We start from the raw sequence: 26707 nt of genomic DNA, 5'->3' as shown, positions 1-26707 counted from the left end.
ATTTTAGAAAAATATATTTCTCAATACAGTGCTGAATGGTAGACGTGTACCCATCTCCTCAGATCTATGTTAGGGTGCCTGTAATAGCCAGAAAGCCAGTGCCTAGCCCTTTTGAATAGTCTCATAGTCCTTAGCTTGAAGAAAATATCGGTGTGTATTTTAAATTTCAAAATACCTCAAATTGTTTACTGTCTCAGAGAAGTAATGAAAAGTTCACACAATAAAACCTCTTAGCCAAAATACAATTAGGAAAAAGTGCACAAAATTATGTGATTGAATTAGGAAATAGGAAGCTAACATAAAGTAAGACTTTGTCTGAAGAACATACACTTTTTAGAATCATTTAAAATTGAGACTGTTAAATTGTTATGTGGTTCTCTTTATTTGTTCATTGAATACCAGTTGTGGCAGATGCCCTTGTTATGCCTCTAGTAACACTAATTTTCTTTAAAATTTTAGATTATACTTTTTTTAATTTCCCAAAATTACTTAAATAAGTGACGGGGTACCACATTTTATCCAAAAATTACAGATTTTGTTCTATGCCTCGAAGGTCAAATAGTTTAGGTTTTGACAGACAAAGTGAAAGTTTCTTCCTTCCGAGCCAGATCTAATCACTTAAGAATATGGAAGTCATAAGAGGAAGCATAAGGAAAATGGAGAAAAATATCTGAGTAGATTGATGGATACTGGATTTTATGATATTCAATACTAACCTCTGAGCTGTATTTTTAAATATAAATAATAATAAAAAGAATGAGAAAACTCTTCTAGAAAAAAAAATGCTTTGGATAATATTTATGCAAAACTTTCCAAAGCAAACAACTGCTGAAAAGTATGATGATTTTCTGTAATTGTAAACAGTTTACAATTTGCTGTTTTTTGACTTTGGCACATTACCACTATATATTTTTAATTTAATCATCCTGTCTCCTATTCTAAGACCTACTTTTATCATTGTATAAAACATGGCAAATTTTTTGGCAGCTGAAGTCCTTACACATTTTTCATCTTTTCACTGATGACTTTATAAAATGTGAAAAAATACAGAAGTAATGAAGTGATTTATTTATTTCAATATTAACCCAACTTACTTTAATTTTGTTATTTAAGTCTGTAACAGTGGATGATATCTCCTAAAAATAGAATGAATATTTGTCAGGTATTTACAGATCACTTCTCCTGTCCTCAAGAAGTTTACCAACTATTAGGGAAGACTGACATAAATGTTTTCAAATGAACATATTTGGTACTATAGTTGGGATGTGGACAGGTAGTGTAGGAGAGACACCTAGCTCCCCTCTGGGCTGCTGTGAGTGAATAGAGAAAATTGTGCAGATGTTGGCAAGCCAAATAAGAGGATCTGCATACAACGCAGAAGGAACAGCATGAACAAAGGCCTGGAAGTGAAAAGCAGCTTATTGGGGATGTGTATATCAATGTGTTTCTACAAGCTGTTTGGTATCATCAGAGTACAAGGAGAGAGAGAGACTAGCCGCAAGTTATGAGACTAAAGAAAGAAACAGAAGGGTCATGATGACAGTCTTTCTATGGTAAGTGATAGGGAGCTATTGAAATGTCCAAAGCAGAAATGTGATCACTTGTAGATCACTTTAGTGGCAATGGGGAAGATGAAGTCGAAGGAGACAAGAGCAAAGGCATCAGATAACAGTTATGACGGTAGTTCGGGAGAAAAATAGTGGATCAGAGAATTATTCAGAGCTAAAGTTAACATGATTTAGTGATTAAATATGATAGGAGAGGGAGAATGGAAAATCTAGAACAATCTCCAGCTTGGAGGTATGAGTGACTGGGTGATATTTATTAACTTGGACAGAAAATACAAGGATTAAGAAGTTTTAGGAGTGTTAATAATTAACTGGGCTTTGACTTTGCTGAGTTTTGAGATATTTATAAGAAATTATAACCTAAAGATTTGAAAAATAAAGTTAAATGTCAATATCAAGGCTACAGATTTAATTTTGCAAATGATTAACAGGTATTTGTTAAAACCATAACCACAGATGCAGAATAGGGTGACTATATATCAGAGTTTGTTTGGGATAGTCTTGGTTTACACCTGCTATCCCATAATAGTAATTATTTGTCCTTTTTCACTCTCAAAGACATTACATTAGGATCATAAAAATTATATGGTCCTATTACCTAAGGTGGATACATATGGAAAGAGAACATGGGCAAAGGTGAAACTGGGTTTAACATCAGCATTTCAGAGGCACCAGAGGAGAAAAAGCCAAGGAAGAGCTTAACTTGTGTTGTAACCCCAGAGAACTGTCTGGAGCCAGGCAGAGAGAAGAAGGTCAGTAGTGCCCAGGAACAGTAACACAAAGCTAGAAAAGTCCACTCACTTTGGGAACTGTGGAGGGACAGTCACTGGATACCTTTGCCAGGGTGGATTCAGTGGACTGGTTGAGCAGAAGCTGGATTATGGTGGGTTGCAGAGTGAATAGACAGTTAAGAAATACAGTAGTCTTTTCTTCAGCTTTTTGTTGTTGGGTTTGTTTGTTTGTTTGTTTGTTTGTTTTTAATATATGCATTACTTTTTCAACTGAAAAGATAACTAAATAAAAACAAGGAATATGGAGATAGCAGGTATAGAGTGATCTTTGAGTAAGGAAGAAGAACGATGTAGCTAGAGGACAGTGCAGGGGCAAGGAAGATTGGATGGCTGTCATTAGACATTGGAGGCAGGGCAGAACTAATGGAGAGGTTTACTTCTCAAACCAGTCTGAGTTCCTACTTCAAAAATCAGCACTAGTTTTCCCCACCCTGTTCAATGAATGAGATCTCTGAAAAAGCCAGGCATGGTGGCTCGAAACTGTAATCCCAGTACTTTGGGAAGACAGGTCAGGAGAATCGCTTGAGCCTAGGAGTTTGAGACCAGTCTGGGACACGTGGTGAAACCCCATCTCTACAAAAAATAAAATTTGACTGGGTGTAGTGGCTTGTGGCTATAGTCCCAGCTACTCAGGCTGAGGTGGGAGAATCATTTCAGTCCAGGAGGTCAAGGCTGCAGTAAGCCATGATTGCGCCACTACACTCCAGAGCGTGGGTGACAGAGCAAGACCCTGTCTAAACAACAAAAAAAGAGAGCTCTATGAAAAGAGAAAATATCTTCTTTGTTTTGAAGCGTTCGCTTGTTTATTGTCTGTTCTTCACACCCCACCCCTAATCCCTATTCCCCAGTGAGAGACAGGATTTTGTCTGTCTTGGTTTCCCCCATATACTAGCATCTAGAATTGGGCCCAGGGCATAGTAAACCTCCAGAAAAATATTTTTTGAGTGAAATAATTGAGGAAATAAGGGCCCAGAGGCAGTAGGAGAGAACTGGGTCTGGAGTCCTGTGGAAGACTGGCTGTGGAATAGGAATGAAAAGCTGGTGCTGATGTAGGAAGAAAGCACTAGGCTGCTTTCACAAGTAATCCAGTTCATAGGTGGAGAAGACAGAAAATGGAGGAATTCCATATCTGATAAAGGAGGAAACAAGGTTATCCACTGTGAGTGAGGCAGAGTAAGGTTAGTGGTTTGTGGGAAATGACTTGGAGATGTGATAAAGATAGCTGATTAAGAGCCAAGAAAAGCCATGTGTAGCTATTGAAGATCCTACAGAGAGAAACACTGGGAAGTGGTACCAGGCCTCAAAAAAAAAAAAAAAAAAAAAAAGAGGGAGTAGATTGTGATCCAGGCTTCCAAATGAATTAGGCAGGACTAAAGGGAGACAGGAGGGTAGAGGGTGTTGAGTTTATTTGAAAATAGTGGTTTAAGATGTATAAAGAGGGAAGCACAGCCAGGAAAAGATTAGGGAAAATTGAATGTATCAAGGAATTGGGTGAGGTAGAGCATGAGAGAGCTAAATGCATACAAAGTTGTGGTCAGACATAAAGCAATTCTAGATCTGCTTGGTATAGTTGAAGTGCGTGAAGGGGAGTTTAAGTCACTTAAAGACCAAGGGATTGTGAGGAAACTGGGGTTTTTGTTTAGTTCTCCATGGACACTTCACCAAAGATCCTAATAGGAAAAGGCGTAGAAAGAAATGTAAGGAGCCTACACCAGAGCCTCAAATAAATGAAAAAGAGTGACCAAGAAAACAGCTTTTATTGAACCAGTCAATTATTCAGAGTCAACCATTCAACCAGTATTTACCAGTATATGGTACATAGATGACAGTGATGAAGGGACATGATAAGGTATAGAGGCATGGCATGAACTTCAAAGGAAGAGAGAGTTTTATGAAATGATAGGAAGCAATAGTTTGGAAGCTGAATCAAGGAGCAAGGTAGTCTTCCATCTCAAATCTGGAGGTTGCAGAGGCAGCAGTGACTCTGGGAAGGTGAGGCTTAGAGGAAAAGACATTGTTCCCTAGAGAAAAGGATTGAGATAAAGGGGAGCAGCAGAGAGAAAAGGAATAGAGAACCGGATTGGACAGAGTTGCATAGGAGGTCAGTACTAGTTAGATGAGCTTATATTTTTGGCCATGGTCAAGAACTGAGAGGAAGGTGGACAACTTGCCAACCCCAGCTTTCCAAAATAAATCATTCGTGTCAAGCTTTTATTTCATGCCAGTGGGTTCTGACTCATAATGTCTTGCTGGGGCTTCCAGAGTGGGGATGTTTAGTTACACTCAGTAGTTTAAATCTCATTCATTCAAGAAATCTTAACTGAACACCACTGTACCAGGCTCTGAGCATTACATACGTTTTTTCTGAGCTACATTTGTAGGATGCTTAGAGGATGTTTCATCTGTGGGAAACTAAAAGAGCCCTCCTTCCATGATGACATTCCTTCCTTGGGGTGCATGTCTCCTAGGGATTCAGTGGATGGGGATCAAAGGGTCTATGATCATCCTGATAGTATGCAAAGTATTGTGTAGGTATGCCTTTCTTTGGGTCAAATGTCTATAGTTTTCATCAGTTTCTCAAAGGAATACATGCCCAAAAAAATAGGTAAGATTCACTGCATCTAGTCCAAAGTTCTGATTTTGTAGGCACAGATAAGGCCTGTTATGGACTGAATTGTATTCCCGCCCCAACAAAAGATATATTGAAGTCCTAACTTCTAGTACCTCAGAACGTGACCTAATTTGGGAATAGATTGTTGCAAATGTAATTAGTTAAGATGAGGTCATACTAATCCAATATGACTGGTGTCCTCTTAAGAAGAAGGAAATTTGGCAACAGACATGCACAGAGGGAAGACAATGTGAAGGTACAGAGGGAGAAGAAGGCCATGTGAAGACAGCCAGAAGCAGAGGTTGGAGTGATATTATCTACAAGGCAAGGAATGACAAGGATTTTCAGCCATTACCAGAAGCTAGGAGAGAAATAGGAAACAAATTCTTCCTCTTTAGGAGAAACATGCTGCTAACACCAGAAGCAGGAGAGGCAAGGAGGATTCTCTCCTACAAGTTTCAGAGGGAACATGGTCCTACCAAAACTTTGATTTTGGACTTCTAGCCTTCAGAATTATGAAACAGTAAATTTCTGTTATTTTAAGCCACCCAGTTTTTGTTACTTCGCTGAATTACATGGATTAAAATTATGCACAGAAAGAAACATTGAGCAGTAAGGAAATAGTGTGAGAGTAATCGTAAACCATTACTCCTGTAATCGTTTATGAATAGCCATACCCCCACCACACTATTTTTTAACTGACTTATTTCATATTATAAGTCACTCTTGTGATTCCTTGCTTCCCCTGGCTCCCCCTACCTCTTACTCCTATTTTCAGGCCTAGGGTGAGGTAGCCTTTTTCCCAAATCTTTTCCTATTATTCTAGCTCTCATTGATTTCACACTTTTGCAGTCCTATAAGATCGTAATCAATACCACTAAGTGCTACATTAGTTATGCTCTATTTTACATTTTTCCGTAGTTATTGTGCGTGTTGGTTCTGTCTCCTCAACTAGATTGTGAGCTTCCTTGGTACCAGAACCACACTACAATTCTTTCCTACCTCTAAATGCATCTGAAGCTCTTCATGTGCCCAGTTAATATAGTACTTGGGGTAATGCCAGGCCAAAAGATACCATAGAGATCTTGGAGGGGTGGATTTGGGTGTTGTGATTGCTAAGAAGACAAGTGCTAGTCTCATTCTTAGGACAACTTAAATAAATAATGATTCTTTGAAAATATACTTTCAGCATAGCTTCTTCAAAGAAAGCATTGCCTACTTTTAAAAGTAGCTGAAATTTTCACATCTGTTTTTTAATTGATTTTATTTATTTTGTTTTTGACTAGTATCAAAAAGTCTCTATTTTAAACATAGCATACCTTTTATTTGTCTTGTAAATTGCATTAATGGCTAAAACACTATAAGTCTATTTATAGATTTTCCTTTTTTTTTTTTTTTTTCTGAGACGGAGTTTTACTCTTGTTACACAGACTGAGTGCAGTGGTGCGATCTTGGCTCACTGCAACCTCTACCTCCTGGGTTCAAGTGATTCTCCTGCCTCAGCCTCCCAAGTAGCTGGATTACAGGAGCATGCCACCACACCCAGCTAACTGTTGTATGTTTGGTAGAGATGGGGTTTGACCATGTCGGCCAGGCTTGTCTCCAACTCCTGACCTGAGGTGATCTGCCCGCCTCAGCCTCCCAAAGTGCTGGGATTACAGGCATGAACCACCACGCCAGGCCTAGATTTTCTTAAAAGGAAAGTATTTCTCAAATATTTATTGCCTTTTTAAATGTACTTTCTCTTTGAACACCATAAATGGAAAAGTTTCCTTCTTGGCACTTCTGCCCACTTCCTGCCTTTTTTTTCAGCCAGCGTAAGCATGTTACAATACTCTACTATAATTTTCCTCTGTTTTTGATAGAGATTTCTTTAGCCATTTCGTTGCCTGGCATGGATGGCAGTTGTGGCCTCTTTGTGATTTCAAATATTATTCATTTTGCTTTCCTTTTAGATCTCTACTTACTCTTCAGCCACTGTCTGTTTGCCAGTATTTCCCGCTGTCCTAACCCAGAATTTCTATTTTTCTATTTTCTAGTTAACAGCATGTTCAATGTCATATTGATGTCAAAATGTGTTTATTTCAACGCAAATTGTATTTATTTGTCTTTTCTGGAAAAGCGTTGCTTAACAGTGACTACAAATTTTAAATCTCATGGTAATGTCACAAAATTTTATCAAAGCGCAAATTGATAGTCTTATTTTTGAAGGAGTGTTTAAGCACTTCCTGACTACTAGCTCTCCTCCCTCTGAGACATAAAATGGTGTCAGTTGTTTTTATGATTATATCAGATATGTGTATTAATGTACCCTGTTACAAACACCGTTTATACTACTTTATATCTTAGTTTAATAGTCTCCTCAAGTTTCACTAACAAAGGCTCATATACCATAGTAGCACATTGTCTGTTATTTTGGGTTTCTTTTTTAATGTTTCCTTTTTTAAAAAAAGTTGAATTATTGAATTGGATTTAAGAAAGGTTCTAGGTTCAGCACAAAACTAAGTGGAAAATACAGTTCACATATACCCACTCCCCCAGATACCCATATTCTCCCCCACTATCATCATCCCACGTGAGAATGATACTTTTTTTTTTTTTTTTTTTTTTTTTTTTGGAGATGGAGTCTCACTCTGTCACCCAGGCTGGAGTGCAGTGGCGCAATCTCGGCTCACTGCAAGCTCCGCCTCCTGGGTTCACGCCATTCTCCTGCCTCAGCCTCGTGAGTAGCTGGGACTGCAGGTGCCTGCCACCACGTCCAGCTAATTTTTTGTATTTTTAGTAGAGACGGGGTTTCACCATGTTAGTCAAGATGGTCTCGATCTCCTGACCTCATGATCCACATGCCTTGGCCTCCCAAAGTGCGGGGATTACAAGCGTGAGCCACCATCCAGCCAGAATGATACATTTTTTACAGTTGATAAACCTGCATTGATACAGCATTATTGCCCAAAGTTCATAGTTTTACAGTAGGGTTCACTCTTGGTGTTATATACTCTGTGTGTTTGGACCAATGTATAATGACATGTATCCATCATTATAGTATCATACATACAGCAGTCCCTCCTTATCTGCAGTTTAAGTTTTCATAATTTCAGTTATCTGATACCAACCAAGATTCAAAAATATTAAATGGAAAATTCCAAAATAAAAAAAACTCCTAAGTTTTAAATTGTATCCCATTCTGAGTAGCATGATGAAATCTGTAGCCACCCCACTCTGTTCTGCCCTGGACATGAATCTTCCCTTTGTCCGCATATCCACACTGCATAAGCTGCCTGCCCATTAGTTACTTAATAGCAATCTTGATTATCAAAGCAACTGTTGTTGGTATCACAGTGCTTGTGTTCAAGTAACCCTTGTTTTACTTAAAGCCCTAAAGCTCAAGAGTAGCGATGCTGGCATATTGTTATAATTGTTCTATTTTATTGTTAGATATTGTTGCTCATCTTTTACCATAATTTATAAATTGCCTAACTTATAAATTAAACTTTCATCATAGGTATGTATGTATAGGAAAAAGCATAGTACATATAGGGCTGAATACTATTTGAGGTTTCAGGTATCCGCTGGGGATCTTGGAACACATCCTAAAAATTCTCTGTATCCTGCCTATTCATCGTCTGTCTCCCTCTAATTGCTGGAAACTACTTATCTTTTCACTGTCACAGTGTCATATAGTCGGATGAATGAAGTCTGTAGCCTTTTCAGATTGGCTTTTTTTTTCTTAGCAATATGCAGTTAAGTTTCCTCTGAGTCTTTTCATGGCTTGATGGCACATTTATTTTTAATGCTGACTAATATTCCATTTTCTAGATACAATACAGATTGTTTATTAATTCACCCACTGAAGGACATCTTGGTGACTCCCTCATATACAAGTAAGATATCCACCCACTTTTCTCCTTCCATGCATCCCATTTCTCCTTGGCACCCCTGCCATAGGAGCCACTCCATATCTGCCTTCGTTTGCTTCCACATATTGTTGGCTGACACCTCACTGACCCTGAAGTCTTCCATTTTAGGAGTTATCACAGCCCTTAGTGTGTATCATTATTATCAGCCCTACCCTAGGTTGCAATTAATTTTATGTTTCTCTTCCACTGGAATGTAAGAAAAAGTTGAGATTTAAAAAATTCTTTTCATGTCTTTAGAACTTGACTCAACATTTTAAATAAAACAGGTGTTTAATATAAACATTGAATGAATGAATACAGTCCAACACACAGAGAAGATATTGTCAGTACTACTTAAATACCTTGTGTACTTCAGCCATTTTTACTGACAATGTATATTTCTGATTAAGGCACTGAAAATCACAAAACGCAATGAAATAAAGTGTATGTGTGTGTGTCTATTTTCAGATATAACTAATTCCCAACCTATGGTTTTCTTTCATTTCAATTTGTAATTAAGAGAGTCAAATGTATGAATCAGGCTTACTGATTATTTTCTACATCTTAATCCACACCAATTTTTTCAGGCTTCATTTCCATGACATTTTACAGAATGTCATTATGTGGAAGTAGAACTTGGGCTTTGATTCTGAGTACTTACCTTTAATTACCACAATAGTGTTCACAGTTTGCATTAAAAGACTTTGTTTTGGCCAGGTTTAGTGGCCTATCATGCCTGTAATCCCAGCACTTTGGGAGGCCAAGGCAGCAGGATCGCTGGAGCCCAGGAGTTAAAGACCAGCCTGGGCAACATAGTGGGATCCTCGTCTCAATTAAAAAAAAAAAAGAGCCAGGCATGATGACACATGCCTATAGTCTCAGCCACTAGGGAGGCTGAGGTGGGAGGATCACTTGAGCTCAAGAGGTCAAGGCTTCAGTGAGCTGTGATCATGCTACTGGACTACAGCCTGGGTGACAAGAAGGAGATTGTGTCTCCAAAAAAAAAAGAATCCTCTTTTTTTTTTTTTTTTTTTAAAGCCTCTGTCACCCAGGCTGAGTGCAGTGGTGCGATCTGGGCTCACTGCAACCTCCACCTCCCGGGTTCGAGCAATTCTCCTGCCTCAGCCTCCTGAGTATCTGGGATTACAGGCACCCGCCACCATGCCCAGCTCTTTTTTTGCATTTTTAGTAGAGACGAGATTTCACCGTGTTAGCCAGGATGGTCTTGATCTCCTGACCTCACCATCCACCCACCTCGGCCTCCCAAAGTGCTGGGATTACAGGCGTGAGCCACTGCGCCCAGCCAAGAACATTGTTTTTATACATATCATCTCATTATTTCCTCAGTCAATAATGAGATAGAGAAGGTGGAGAAAACAGAAGCCTGTGCACGTAATTGATATCCTTCAAAGTTCATAGTACAAACGGCATTCCTGGTGCTAACATGCCATCTTTCTGACTTTTCTAATACAGTGATCTTTTCTCTGCTCACAGGCTAGCCACTGGCAATTCTGTACTTTTATACTTGCTTATTTACTGGCTTCCAGTTGGCAGCACTATATATTTAAACATAGAAATTATTGAGTAAAGATCTCTTATGTTATTGCTTGATCTCTTATTAAATGAGATTCTGTTTAAAGTGTATTAAGCGGGAAAAGTAACAATTTTTTAAGTCTTTTTTCCAAGCCCAAAGAGTGAGCTGCTCTGAATTTGAGATTGTCCTCTTTCCTAAAAATGAAATTAAAACTCTCATATTATTCCGCACAAAATCTGCTAGAGTAATAAAGACTTACAAAGAGTATCCAAGTGTTTACATAAGAGTATGTGTTGGTCTTCGGTTTCAAGGATGGTGGTTGTAGTGATTGAATGGTGCTCAAAGAGGCAGTTGTCACAAAGCCAACTGAGGAAGAAAACCCAGAAGGAGAAAATTTTACAAGGGTTTTAAACACTAGACTAAAACCACTTTTTGTGGAGGATATGATTGTGTTTTATATTTGGCTTTCTCCAAAACTGAAGAGAGTAAAATTTTTTTTGTTTCTATTTATGTTTTATACCCCAGCCTCCCTCTGACCACTTGTTTTCTGGTCCATTGGCAATCCCATTTTGTTTCTTGCCATTTGTACTTAGGAAAGTCAGAATAGTAAGGGGCTTTAAATAGGTGAAGATTATGCAGGCAGTAATTATGTGTTCTTTCTTGCATGTAGTAGGCCCTCAACAAATATTTTTTTTCAGAGAGCATTGCATTATTGAATGCTTTCTCTATGCTGGGTGCCTGGCAAGGCACTTTCATTACACATTGACTTTGTTTTCAGTCAAGTACAATTAACTATGAGAAAAACCTTTTCCTTTTTTAAAAGAAAGGTTTTCTTTTTTGTTAGCTCATTTTATTTTATAATTAATCTATGATTATTTGTTTTTATATGCCATTTTATAGGTAAATACAAGAATGTATGCCTGTTTCTAAATATTTGCTATTCTTGGCCTTTGACACCGAGGACTTTTTTCAGTTTATACCGATACCCCTGTCATGCACTTGCTAAGAATGTAGGAAAGTATAAGAGTAGGGGGTGAGGCTTTCAGTCTACACAGACCCAGGTTCGGCCCTGTCTTTGCCTTTCAGTAGCTCTGTGGCGTTGGCTGTGTTGTTACCTACTCTGCACTACCTCATCTATAACAGTCAGTGATAATGCTTTCCTTAGGGGGAATTAGGAGGACTCATGAGACCTTTATAAAATGTATGACTAGTTTTCAGGCATATTATAGGTACTCGATAAGTGATAGATATTTTGGGGGGGGTCGGGCGAGAAATTAAAGGAAGTCTATAGAGTTTCGTGTTTTGTGGTAGTTTTCAGTCTGTTTTATTATATTGACAAAGAAAGTATATCTCAATATGAACTTGAATAATTTGAAAAAGTATTGCATGTATTTACAAACATTACAGTTGTAAGTGTGGTTAATTTTGAATTATGTGTAAGTTATTGATCCACATTGCTTTAAACTTTCTCAAAACAGTTACTTTTTCTGCATATCATTACTGATTTCACTTTTTGGTTTATTTGTACCTGCTGGAGAAACTAAATCATCTCTTCAGACCACTCCAGAATAGTTGTGGGGTGCATAAAGATTCAGAGAAGTCAGCTCTGCCTCATGTGGAGGTAATACTATTCATCAAGGATGAATTGAGCAAGATAGGGAAACGTACCACGTAGCAGCTGGCCCACTCTTACAGAAAGCCTGTAGATAGAGTAAGCAGTATTGTCTCATTTTATAAATGAGAGAAATAAAGTTTCAATGAAGTTGGGCAGCTTGCCTAAATTCACCATATAATAAGTGACTAGGCTGTCTAATCTAGTTCTCATTCCAAATCCATTAACTTTTCTTAGGTACCACTTACCTTTGCTTTTACCTTCCCTAAATCAACTCTTTAGAATGTGCCTTCACTATTTTGTTTTTAAAGCATAAACATACTTCATTTCAAATGTAGGTAGATGCCAAAACTCAATAATTTTTCTTAATCTTTCACTTGTTACCTCATGTCTCTGCCCTGCTCTGATAGAATAAATATTGGGGAAAGAACAGTATTACAGATTAGTTTTTCATTTTCAATAAAAGTTTACTGTGAAGTTCAAAACTAAATTCTTATTGTGTCAGATCCTTGCTAGTTTGTTTTTAAACCAGCTTGCGTAATTCTCTTCTACCTACTTTAAACTTGCTGTAGTTATTCGAAAGGAGATTTAATACTTAGCATATCTATTTGCAAATTAAGGGTATTTCTAAAAGTGTGGATTTTCATTAGCAAATTAGAGATACCGTTATCTGAAAGCAGTGAACTTAACTTATTAGCTGTTATATTCCTAGTGCCAGTGCCTAGCATAGCCTCTGGATATCTGGCATTTAGTAGATGCTCGGGAAATGTTCATTGCATGCAGTGATTGGATGGATGAATAGAAATATAAAAGAATGTTAGCTTCTTCATTTGTTCCTCAAGTAGAATTTTAATACATTATTTGGCTTCCTTTATATATTTTATAGCTTCTGATAGCTTGAAAAGTTTTAACAACTTATAATAATAACAGGATTATTGCTCTAGTCTCTATCTATATATTTATATCTAAATCAGTCTGTTCTATAGGAGTTCAAGACCAGTCTGACAACATAGCAAGAGCTTGTCTCTTCAAAAAACTTAAAAACTAGCCAGGCATGGCAGTATGCTTCTGTAGTCCATCCTAGCTTGGGGCAGGAGGATTGCATGAGTCCAGGAGTTTGAGACTGCAGTGAGCTGTGATCATGCCACTGCACTCTAGCCTGGGTGACAGAGCAAGACCCTGTCTCTTAAAAAAACATAGTAAATAAATAAATAAATGATTAATCAATCAATCAAGCTTTTCTGGAGACTGGGTTATGCTGATCTTCTAGTATAGTTAAAACTGCTTCACTAGAATAGTAGTAATACTTTATAGTATGCATCCATGATGTCTCTTGATTTTCGAAACAATGGCCTTTCAAAACAAATGTCTTGTAATAGAGTACAGACTCTGCAGCTAGACTTTTGAGTTTCCAATCTTGCCCTTCTAGGGAATCACTGGTAACTTGTGCAAGTGACTTAACTTCTCCAAGTATCAATATTTGCATCTGTAAAACGAAGATAATAATTGTACCTCTATAAGAATGTCATAAAAATTAATTGAGATAATGTAGGTAAAGTTCTTAGCATGTGGCCTGGCTACAGAAAGCTTTAATAATTCACTGTTATCTTAGTCGTGTTAGTAGTAATAGCCGCTTGGTATTACACATCTGCCCTTCTGTGCTGTAATTTTCTCCAGAGTAAGGACTCAGTTTTGTTTATCTCTACGTGCTCCCCTAGCATAGGGCCTGTCGTGAATGAGGTACTCAGCAAATAATTATTGGGTTGAATGAAGCAGTCAAATAAATGTTTTCAATCAAAAAGTTGTTTTTCAAGTGACTAAACTTAAGCTCACAGAGGTTACCTGAACTGGTTTTAAACAGCTGCTATAAATCAGTCTTAAGGCAACTTGATGAAAGGTTCAAATAAAGCCCCGGATTCAAACCTACATCTCTATGTCATGAGATCAAAAACTTTTCCACAAAACTTTCCTGCCTCTTTACAAAATATGTAAGAATTCTTTCTTGGTCAATTACTAATGTATAATTACTTTTTGAGTTATAAGGTGAATTGATTAAGTCTTAATTACTTGCTGGATCTCAAAGAAATCTGTACATAAAGCCATTATGCTATTCTCAGTATCTTAGCTTTTTGAATTTCTAGAGAAAAAAAGGACAGCAGGTAACTGAAGGTAAATATGAAAAAATGAACAAATAAGAGTCTGAACAGATACAGAAAGGGTAGGATAAGTGAGTGCTTTACAAATGAAAGCAGATGTATGAAATTACAAGCTGTCATAGCAGCAATGGAAATGAAGATGATAAAGTGGTTCCTTACATAGATTATAATTATTCATTTTGCCCAGTCCTGTCTCCTTTCCTCATAGTGCTCATAGGAGGGGGAGCAGTAGAAAATTATAGCAAGAAATAGTATTCCAACAGCAGAAGAAAAAATAATCTAACAATCAAAGATATTTCTAATTATAACTTCTAGTTGTTGGTGTTGTTTCTATTGAATCACAGTTGTTTTCTTATGGAACATTTTTCAAGTAACTGATTCATGAAGAGGCTTCAGTTGCAACCACAGAAGTTAAAACTGTAAAGTTTCTTCACAATAAGTGCTGTGGAGGCAGTCAGTGTGGTTCACAAAGCAAACATTGTAAATGGGCCTGACTGTGACAGCAGTGGCAGATAAGATTGCCAAGAAGTAAAGTAGTTTACATACACCTGCCTGAAAAGATGTGTTTCATAGTTACACCCATAATTAGGTTGATTTGAAAAAAAATTAAATGACAAGCTACAGAACACATTTAGACTTAACCTATGACAATTTTGACACTTTTCCTCCAAGAAATGCTGCTTAGATATTCTCTCCCTAAATCTCTTGTTACCTTTAGAAAAACAAATAATTAGTAGAAATTCTACTTTCTTTAGTTTTGAATTATATAATATTTACCCATAGAAAAGAAAAAAATGTAACAAGTTATAATATATAATAATCAAGGTAAATATTGTTTCATGGAAATCTCAAACTGGTTATTTTCCATTCATACGACTTTTATTACTAATTTCTAAGTAGAAAAACAGGAGACATTTAAACACAGCCATGTAAATGGCAATAAATATGAATGGTTCTGAGAATTTATGTTGCAGATGTACACATATCTGTATGTGAAGTTCTTCTTTCCAACACCCCCTGAGGATAAGTGCTAATACATTAGATTGCAGTTAACAATAAAATGTGTTCCTTCAAAGGCAATTTGGTAAAGATCCCTTCTTTCTACTTCCTTTTATCAAATCAGTTGAGTTATTGGTTTGCTTTCATTGACTCTGAGTTGTTAGTTTTTATATTCTCAGCAATGCAGAGTATCTTAAATAGTATTGCATCTGAATTATTTTTTCCTCTTATTTAGTGATCTCTAGTAACTACCAGACCTGTCTCGGCCTTCTGATGCATTACCCATTCATCGGGGATGTACACTCACTGATTCTTAAGGCTCTGTTCCTTAGAGACCCAAAGGTAAGCTTCCCCAGTAGGGTATACATAATTTTAAGTTGGGTAAAAAATAGACTTCTCTGTGTAGAGTCTAAGAATTCCGAATGTGGAGTTTGCCTAATAGTTGATGAATTGCCTAATGGTAGCATTTGCCTAAAGTTGTAGGCCAAAACTCACATACCTCATTAGCCAGCAACTCAGCAGGCAAATTAAGTGGACCTTGCCATAAGAAGCTGGAACACATGTCTCTTTTCCCACAGAAGGTTGTTCTATGCTTTTCCCTTCCTCACAAGTCAAGGAAATAGTTGAGGAACTACCACTCCTTACAGCCAAACTATATTGTCATTGGTGCCCCACACAGGGGTTTATTTATCCAAGTAGAACCCTGGGGGCCATATGAAGATCAAGAAAGTAGCTTTATATAAAGGACCAGTTCCATAAGAGTGGATACAATGAAACACTAAATTATTTTATATTATGATATGTATTAATATTTCTTACTTGAGGGGTTAAGAGTAATAAAATAAAGATTTAAACAGACTTTAACACTGAATTCTCTATTTGAGCGTAAAGCAATTCACCAAAATTTTCTTTACACTTCAGAGAAAAAGTGTGCTCTTTTACAACTAATGCTATATTTCTTGAAAATAAGAACATTTAATGATCTAAAAAAATCTGTGAATCCTTGCTACTTTTGAGCCAAACAAAAATATTGGAAGAAGTATAAGAGAGAAAGCTTCAAACACGAATATCAGAATGCCAGGCATTGGATGGTAATCCCAGCCTTTGGCTCTTTGGCAACCCTCCCAACAGTCATGTTGGCAGTTGTCTAACTGTCTCTGAGTCAGTCAGTCTGTCTGTGGGTTCCATTGCCAAAGCTCTGTCTGATCAACTGGGGCCTCCAAGTTTAATGTAAATTTAGAATCTAAAGGATTTCTGTCCTTTCCTTGGTTGTCGACTTCAACCTTTTAGTATATCCTTTATTCTTTGATTGATTTAAAAGAATTTACTTCCTTATGCCTATATCTGTTCTGTAAATTTATGAACTTTCATATCATTTTTCTTAAAGCAGTTTCATTAAGCATCAGAAATATAATCCATTATTTCTCTGATGCATAAGGAAGCATACTTTTTTCTGGTAAGGCTTACGAATCTGACTATGAAAATTGAAAGTTCCATATTTATATTTTATGTACATATGTATTTGTAAGTTGTGTGGCTATATACTCCCTACCCCCCAAAAAAACCCCCACAAGATGACAAAATATCTGTAAAATAAGATTAAAGAATGAGGTTACCGGTCAATGAGATATGAGTTTTGATCTACAAACTTATGGAAAATTCTATCAGCTTAGCGTTAGGAATTTTTAGAATCATACAGAGTGGAAAACATTGCTAAAATAGCAATTTGAATTTTCTACTTGCATGATTTGTTTGTTTTAATTGAAGGAAGAAATGAATATGTTTTCAAAACCTATCGATCTTGGTAATTTTTCCCTAGCTAAATGTGGTTGATATTTCTGTGAATCACTCACTCATCCAGCTTCAGAATTCTTTATTCTAAGTTCATCAGTGTTTGTTAGTGGAACCTAAATGCCCTTTCATGTTAGTATGATTTTAATGGAGTACTTTCTATCTCAATAAAGTTGTGTACATATAATGAAGCAAATTCTATAAGCATTAAAATATAGATTCTTTAAGGTTTAAGAGAAAAAAATAATAGGGTATCTAAAAAAGGGAATTCCCCACCTTCACATTCAGAGTCTTATCAAGTAAAAACATGATGAGTACAATGACCTTAAACTGATATTCCTGAGACATAAAAAAATGGGCATGATGAGGGAGTCATGTTTAAAAGGCTCAGTAGAATAAGTTCATGGAATGACGATATCTATGGGAAAAGTAAAGAAAGCTGTGTAGCCTTTAAAAAGGGGCTTTCAGATGGCTAACCCAGCAAAGTGGTAGATATAGTTAAGTGTATACATGGCTGACCCATTAACATCATTTTACAGATTTTAAGTAGTAACTAAAGTCACTTGACACACATGTTAATATGGGTCTGTGGCAGTGTAGTGTTCTGCAAGGAACCTGAGTTAGGAATTGGGACCTTGGGTCAAACCTTGGCTCTGCTACCAACATCTTCATTATTTTGGAAAAATCATGCTTGCTGAGCCTTGGGCTTCTCTTTTGTAATATTTGGAGGTTGAATTAAATTGTCTCTGATGACCTGCTTAAGCAGAACATCCTTTGTCTTTGAAGAATTGACTTTTTCTTTTTTTTTTTTTTTTGGAGACAGAGTCTCGCTCTGTCGCCCAGGCTGGAGTGCAGTGGCACGATCTTGGCTTACTGCAAGCTCTGCCTCCCAGGTTCAAGCGATTCTCCTTCCTCAAACTTCTGAGTAGCTGGGACTATAGGTGCCCACCATCACATTCAGCTAATTTTTGTATTTTTAGTAGAGATGGGGTTTCACTGTGTTGGCCAGGATGGTCAAGAACTGACTTTGAATTGATGCAGGATCTCTCTCAGTCAGTCTGCCAGCTGGGGACCTCCACAGCCAGCAACGTTCCCACCCAGAGCCTCACTCAGCCCTGGGCCTGCCGTAGGAGGCACCCCATCCACTCGGCCCACTGGACCATGCCTGGTTTGCACACCAGCCCAGATCCTGTGGCTGCTGTGAGTGTGTGCTCAGCTGCCAATGGGAGGTGGTATGTGAGCAAGTGAGTGCAGGGTCCAGCCAGCTGTTCTGAGTGCCAGCAGACTTGGGCTCCATGCGGGGCTTGCAACTGGACCAGGTGTGTTACAAACCACTCCGGCGGTAGACTGGCATCATGAACACAGTGGTGTCCAGGCAGCAGTGCCCACAACCCTGAAGCCCCAGAGGGGATGTTACAGCATGCTGATTAGCTCTTTTAGTCCTACTGTCTGCAGCCCAATGGACAGCAGCGTGTTAACAGCTCTGTCAGCCCCTTGCCTCACTCTGGCTCATGGCTCCAGGGCTGGTTCAGCCTTGCTGCTGCTTCCCATCACATGGAGTCACTACCCTCTGCCAGCAGAGGGCAGAGGACCACAGTCATTACAGCCTTTGGTGTACCCATGTTCAGTGGATCCTGAGTTCTGGTCCTGCATCCAAGAGCAAGATCGTGCTGACAATTGAAGGGTGAGGAGGGTGGAGAAAATATTTATTGATGGTGAAACAGCTTTCAGTGTAGAGGGGATGCAAGGGTGGTCCTCTACCCAACGTTGGGTGGTTTCTCTCCATGTGGCTAGGTCCAGGGCTTTTATGGGCTCAGAATAGGAAGTGTGTGCTGATTGGTTTGTGAGTATGCAAAAAAAGGCTCAAACAAAGGCACCACTTAGAGGTGGGCACAACAGTATAAAAAACCAATTAGGAAAGGGTAGGTGTATGTAAAATATGTGAAGGGTTGGGTTCAATCAGAGAAAAGCACGCAAAACAGGAAGACAGGTTTTCAAACCAGTCCATGGATTTACCCCGGGACTTGTAGCTAGGCTTTAAACTGTCTTTGACTTGAAGGTCAGGTTTCACCGGGAACCCATCCCTGTCTACTTAGGGTTCATCTGCTTCCTGCCGCCATTACAATGAACTAACAAGGTCCAACCCAGTGCTGCAAAAGTAAAGTGAGAAAAACAGTAAATTTATCTATATTATAGAAATCCACAAGTGGACAGAGTTTTCAATGTTGTTAATCGTCAATTATAAAGTCATAAAAGAGGCCATTTATGCTAAGGGGGGAAAAAAGAGGGAAAGATGGTACTAGTACCCCTGCCTATAGCCTCTGAAAATTCAGACATCATAATGCTTTAAATGTTTTCTATTAATAGCAACAGTGAAACACTCATAATACTGTAATCATTCCTGAGTCACATAGATCAGAGTAAGTATTTAAACACACAATTCTCAATGAAATTAACTAGTAGAAAGATGAGATTTGAGATATGAGAGCATATTTTCCCATTTCCTAGTTTCATATGACTATAATGTTGAATGCTGCTAACAGTTCAGTAAAATAAAAATAAACAAGAAACTCTGAGCCTTAGTAGGTTCATTGTCAACCTTCAGAAAAGCACTTTGTCCTACCGTCATCCCTAAATTGCTTAGTTGAGAATACATTCTGCAAGTATAGCTTGAGACATAAAGTTCTAATTGTTTTATGTCAGAGATAGCCTTTACTGTGGAAAGATTTCTTATTTGAATAGACTGAAAAAAGTAGGCCTAAAAACGATAATAATAGGATCATACTCCTTCATAGTTTTCCAAGCACTCTGACATTAATCAACAACCCTATGAAGTAGGCAGAGCAGGTTATCTTTCCTCACTTTTTTCAGTAGGGAGAGGTTAAGTTTATGTGACTTTCCCAAGGTCAAAAAGCTTATAAGCTCCCAAGCCAGCTAAAGTGGCATCATGACTGTTCTGTCTATTCATTCCCTCCTCGGATTCCTGGCATCTGTTCTACATTCCCCATGAAACAATTTTCAGGTTCAGATAGGACATGTCCTCCCTTTTGAGTACCCACGGCACCTCGTATTTTATCTATATGCATGTGTGTTTTGTCAGTTGCTACGCCTTAGGACTGGATCCTGCTCATTTTTTAGCACTCAGCTTTGTGTCCTGCATATCTTGGTATAAAGGAAATAGTGATAGAATTGATTTCTGATTCAAATGCCATGCCTCATTCCAGTTCACCACACTGACTCTAATCTAGTTGGACGTCATCTAGCATATTTCTGGAACATTCCACAAAAGCCATAGCCAATGGTGTATTTTTCAGCTACCATTTTTATCAAGATAGTGAATTAATTATACAACTTGAACGTAAAGAGCATCTAGTTCCTTAATTTGCTATATATCAGAATTATTTAAAATCCTGTTACTACCATCATATATTATGGAATACAGAAGACATAGCAAAGAATCTAGTTAATTTAATTCCCTTAGGCTGTCAGAGTTTTAGAACTGCAAAGAACCTAGACAGTCTTATCCAACTTCTCCTTTCATAGATGAAAAAGTGAGAATAAAGATGAAGCTTAGAGACTTATTCAAGGTCACACAACTTTTTAGTGGCAGACCAGCAACGACCCATCTTCAGACCACCTTTCCATGCAGGATCTGTGACTTTATTAGTTTTAAAAATACTGGACTTATACTTACATATTTCTCACACAAATTCCTCATTTGTAATAAATGAACTGCCATATGTGTAAGTGGCCCAGGAACTAGTTGAAGTTTTTAAAAATGTATGCCTTATGAAAAGTGGTTATCAAATATCTGTTTTTAGCATCCTATACTCTGCACATGGTAAATACAACTTCTATACTTCGCTCTTCAGACCACAGCCCTAATTCTCATTTTCTTGTCTTTATCATATTACAACTACTAAGCAGATTTCCAAAAACAATCCGCAAAATGAAGTTAGAGGGATAGAAGGAGGACAATCTGAAAAATATGAAGTGATTAAAAAACATTGTTCTAGCTAGTTGTTCACATTCAAAAAAAATTTTAAAACCCAATTAGAAATAAAAGTCATAGAAAATGTGAACATATTGTGTTCCTTAAATAACCAGATGTTCTTTCCTTCCTGAAGGCAGTAAGGGCTAGGGAAAAAGGTTTAAAACTATTGTTTTAAGTTAACTGTGAATTTTGCAAATCTGTTTTTACCCTTTAGCAAATAAAATTCTAATACAGAAACATAAGCAAAGTAATTTTCATTTTTTGGTGTTCTCTTATTTGTGTTGTGTGTTGAAGTGTTAACCTTATCATAAAGACTTATTACAAATGAAATACAGTATGTGGATTACCATTTTAGATTATGCAGTAAGAATTTGACAGCTACCGTTTGTTTTGAAGACTAGAATATTCGGGAAAAAATATTTCGAGGAACTTTGCAAGCAGTCCTTTTAGCATTGACTGTTACTGTTTATAGAAGAAAATTTCTGGAAATAAGACAATTTAATTTCATAGTCATTCTTGTACACAGAAACACACTATAAAAATATAATGTACAATGTACAATGCTTGGCCAGTTCTGATTTGGTTCTTGTTTGGGGTTATATTAAATTTTGTCTTTTTAAATTATAAAAAGTCTGAATTTCAAATTTCAAATTGTATATAGGTACTTAAATTTTTACTCATTTAATTCCAAGAAATCTCACTATACGTACAACATTTTTGTCAATATCAAATAAATAACTTTGGTAAAATGTCATATCAAAATTGAAAAGCAGTGGATGGATCTAAGCCTGCTGCCAGTCAGGTGGCAATTTTAGAAAATGTTCCTTAATGCCATTGTAATCTTTTTCTTTCTGAGCAATAAGGAATCTAAAAACCAAGTATAGTGACTCTTTGAGGATGATGCACTATATCCATTTATTTACTTTTCATAATGCTTCTAGCAGAGGGTCTATTCAGATTTTCTGGTATGTTACTAATCCAATTTTTTGTGATAATTTTTTGTTACAGCAAGATTGTTTGCATTACTCCTATTTTCATTCTTTTTTTTTTTTCTGTTTTCCAAAACTGGAGCATTTCTCAGAAAACTGCCGTTCTTTGAATTATTTGTTTTTGTGTTTATTCTGTTTGTGACATAACAAAAGCTGTTTTTTCTTTGTTTCTAAGATGTGTGACTATTCCTTTTTCTTTTCTATCACTAAATCACAACCAGTTGGATGTTTATTACAGTTGATATTAGGTATTTAGTGACTAAGTAGGTGTATTTTCACATCTGGTCAGAAATAAAGACTTTTTGACATAAATTAGCATTTTTAAAATAGTTAAGTTTTACTTGTGAGTAAATGCTGGCTCTAAAACAAAGATTTGTAAGGAATAATATGAAAATCTTTATTAAACCAGTGTTTGAAATTTATTATTTATTGCTTTCAGACATTTCATAATATAGAATCATGTGTTTCTCAAAATACCTTAAGGTTTTCCTAGGGGCCTTAAATAATTTTCAATTAGTTTTATAGTATTTTGAATTCATTAATTTAACCAGTCCTTATTGTGTATCTTCTGTGCACCAGGCTGGTTAAATCATGGTGATATAATGGTAAATAAAAAATATATATATGACTCTTACCGTAATAAACAAATAAGCAAGAAGGTACTTACAGATTATGACGTGTTATAAAGGGTGCAAATAAGGTAATAATATGGCCAGGCGTGGTGGCTCACGCCTGTAATCCCAGCATTTTGGGAGGCAGAGGCAGGCAGATCACTTGACATCAGGAGTTTGAGACCAGCCTGGCCAACATGGCGAAACCCCGTCTCTATTAAAAATACAAAAATTAGCCAGGCATGGTGGCAGGGGCCTGTAATCTCAGCTACTTGGGAGGCTGAGGCATGAGAATCACCTTAACTTGGGAGGTGGAGGTTGCAGTGAGCCAAGATTGCGCCACTGCACTCCAGCCTGGGTGACAGACCAAGACTCTGTCTAAATTTTAAAAATACATATATATATATATATATATATGTAAAATAAAATAATAAGTGAGGGTAGAATCTGGGCTGAGAGAAGACCTAATTTAGGTAGGTTGGTCAAAAAGCTCTTCTGAGGAGGTGCCATTTCAGGTGGCAGCTAATGGAGGAAAAGGAACCAGCCAGGCAAAGAATAGAGAGGAGAACCTCCAGGAAAGGGAATAGCAAATGCAAAAGCTCCAAAGTGGTAAAGAGCTTAGGCTGTTGGTGAAACTGAAAGACCAGTATCACTGGAGCCAGGATCAGGGGAACCTACCTGAGAGTGGTTGATGAGCTAGGAAGGGCTTGCTATTAGTTTGTTCTTCCTGTGCAGTCTTACCTGATGGATAAAAAGTAAACTCATTTTTAAGATCACAGTTTGAAATTTCAGAAAGATTATGAGATTCTTGGTGATTCTTGCCAATGATTAAGACATTCTCTTATTATAAACTACTTTTACTCTTGACCAGAAGTTCAAAGTAGTCTTAAATGTATTTCTCCCTTGGTAAGCACACTCGCTGATTCACACCTCTAGGCTGTCACATGGTCAGGCCAGTAAGTTATTGTTTGATTTAAGAAGACTGCGGCCACGACTCTGAATTCTTTCACTTTCATCTTTTAAGAAATAATCTTAGCTGCCTTCTGTATACCAACAGTCTTGGTCAGTTTTGCTTTCATTTATGTCAACATCATGCTCCTCTGTGTAGTTGAACCCGAGGGAAGCAGACCATTCAGTTTTCTCATCTACCAAACTGAGAGCTCCACTGCATCAGGTACTAGATCTCCAAGAGCACCAACCCAGTGTCTGCTGTATGAGAGAAGTTCATCCTGCTGTGTTTATTGGACAAGTCACTTTATTTCTTGAATGAGGAAACTGGACTGCATAATCTAAATGGACCCTTTGGAGTCTATTTTAGCAAGATTCAGTTCAGTTTAACAGACACCACTGCAGAAAGAATAATCAATTCAGACTTAAATGGTCAGAAAGTTTCTTAGAGGAAAGAGGCATTCCAACTGGGCTTTGAAGAATTTGCAGGGAGATATTATTGCCAGCTTGAGAAAACAGAGGAAGTAGAGTTCCTAGAAGTTGCTGAAGTAAGCAACCAGGCAGGGCCTGACCGTTCTTTATCCAGAGTCGCTCGGTGACCCCCTCAGAGACCCAAAGAATGACTGTATCACCCTCAATACCTTGTATATTTGCAAACACTAATTATTAGAAGTCCATGAAATGTGTAAGGAGTCTTTAATAAAATTTTATTTGGCATTAATTTGTTTAATAATGTTTCATGCTGTTATTCAACATAAATATTTTCTTTGTGTGAAAAGGATCGCATCCAGTGATTTTTATTTAGATTTATTGTGTGTAATAGTTGTTCATGGCAACAATGTTTGCTGAAAATAAGCATGTCTTTATTTAGATCTTTAAAGTCAGTGTGGAGAAGTTTAGAGATTTTTATTTGGGGCAGCTTGAGAGAGCAATGAAACTTTGTGGAAATGATTGCTCGGCATGTTTTAGAAGGACAAGATTCATTTAGTGAAATACAACTTAATTCGTTAGAATGGTGATTTATTTTAAATCACCTTTATTTATTACCTTAAATAACTAAAGAAGAGACTAAAATCCATGGGTTAACTTGTTCTCATTAAGCAAAGTTTTCCCAGTAAGCAAAGAAAAATCTACAAACCAATCTCCTTTTTATTTGATGTCTTACAAGTAAGGAAAATCTAGGTTATTGGAGAGAGATATTTGTTTTAAATAGACTACTTAACACTTTAAAGCTATCGGTCCTAGGCATGTGTGTTCAGAAAGTCTCTATGAAGCCCCAAATGGAAAAGTATTAAAATGCATTATAGCGAAATGATTGTGATATATCCCTGAGGTCAAGGAATCAAGTGGCTGCCCTCCTTTACAGCTGACTTGCTATTTTACCCCCAGGGAAATCATTTAACCTTTTGCTGCCTTAAATTCAGGTTCATTAATTGTTTTTTAAAGGGTGATGGGTGGCTGATAAGGCCTTAATTAGCCTATAATCTCTAAAAGTCATTTCCAGCTCTAAGTGCTGTGACTACCTAGCTAATCACTTATTTTTCTTATTATATATGAAATAGTTTGTTCAGAAAGGGACTTAGTGTTCCTGTGTCATCTTAATGTTATGATTTAAAGAAATTGAAAATTACAAATCATAAATTATGAAAAAAGATTATAAACTTAAAACTGACAGAACAGAAAAAACCATCACTTTTTTTAATGTAGTAATTATGGTCACATAAATATTTTCTTTGCCTCTTAAGTATATTAACTCAGTAAATATAATATTGCTAATTTAAAATGTTAAGTATATTGATTTTAGGAAGAAATGTCAATACATTCAAGTAGTAAACTGTATAACTATAATAATCAGTTACTTTATTTAAATACATGCTTTGACATTATATCTGTCCCCTCTCTCCAGAAAAACAAAACATTTTATCATGGAGAATTTTAAAGTATATTTCATCCAGTTCAAGCATACATATGATTACCATATTGGGAATATGATTACCATATTGGGAAATGTAAGTTAGCTTTCCACACTGCAAGATTTTCTCTATACCTCAGTAGTGACTGGACCATTCACATGAACCTGGAGTGACCACTGCGTATGTGTGGGTGGGCCTCCAAGCTCCTCCAGACAGAGGCCACTATGGCACTATGAAGGAAGTTTGTCTCTAACATTTGATGCATGAATATGGTCCTTATATGCTGATAGTGACACATTTTTCCAAGTGTCTTAATATGATTTGGAAAAGATCTTTATTTACTTATAGTTGTTTTTTATGGTTTTGAAGAGGAACTTTGTAGTTTCATTCCCCTACACCATGTCTTTCTCTAAAATGCTCTTTTTATTCATTTAGCCAAAACATACTAAGCTCCTACTATGTACCAGTAGCATCCTGGAACCGTCTTTCAGAAGTCTTGGTTGAAACACGTAAAGATGTATGAATAGGATTTGTGGCAAGTGAGAATGAAGCAGGAAATTTTCCCTGACCCGTTCACAGTGGGAACTGGAGTGCCTTCTCTGGAGCTAGCTGGCCCCTTTGGCACCAACAGGGACAAACTCCACTCACTTGAACCCATTGCACCCAACCCTTTGCGGGAGGGAGCATGCAGATGAGCGGATGCAGGAGCCGGGGTGAGTGCTTTTGGGCACCTGAAGGAGCACAACTCCATGCAGGCCCCACCCACTGCAGCATCTAGCAGGGAGTACCCATCCCCACCCCCAACCCTGAAGCCCCAGAAGGAGTGTTACAATCAGCGCTCTTTTAGCTTTGCTGTATGTAGACAGCTTAAGTGTTAACAGCTCAGTGGAGGGTCAGTGTGACAGTCTTTCACATCCACACCCATGGTATCTGAGCTGTTTTTGGCGAGTTCTTGTTTGGCATCCGGAAGAATCAGGTCACATGGCTGAATTGAAGGGTGATTAATGCAGAGGATTTTATTGCTGATGAAAGTGGCTCTCAGTGGGAAGGGGAGCTGAGAAGGGGATGGAGCAGGAAGATGATCTTCCCCTGGAGTCCGGCAGTCCAAACTCTGAAGTCAAGCTCCTGTTTGATGTCAAACCATAGTCTCCAATGTCTAGCCCCTTCTCCTCTTCTTCTCCCCTCTCTGCTGGCAGAGCCTGGGGTTTTTATGGGTACAGGGTTTTTTATTGGCACAGGATGGGGGGTGGGGCAGGCCATGGGTGGTTTTGGAAAAAGCAACTTTCCAGCAGGA

General features: G+C 37.5%; 1 protein-coding gene across 12 annotated transcripts in view; it reads left to right on the top strand.

The window, feature by feature from the left end:
* Nucleotides 1-26707, top strand: part of TBC1D5 (TBC1 domain family member 5) — a 567416-nt gene that overhangs the window by 406183 nt on the left and 134526 nt on the right. For all 12 annotated transcript variants that reach the window (XM_073023627.1, XM_073023630.1, XM_073023626.1 and 9 more), the window contains one exon: nt 15403-15509. In XM_073023627.1, coding sequence (XP_072879728.1) covers nt 15403-15509 — 107 coding nt within the window. The remainder of the gene's footprint in view (nt 1-15402; nt 15510-26707) is intronic.

Source organism: Chlorocebus sabaeus, chromosome 15 (genome assembly GCF_047675955.1).
Source record: "Chlorocebus sabaeus isolate Y175 chromosome 15, mChlSab1.0.hap1, whole genome shotgun sequence".
Classification (NCBI taxonomy): Eukaryota; Metazoa; Chordata; class Mammalia; order Primates; family Cercopithecidae; genus Chlorocebus; species Chlorocebus sabaeus.
The sequence above is the reverse complement of the archived record's forward strand: the minus strand, read 5'-3'. Positions and strand labels throughout refer to the sequence as shown.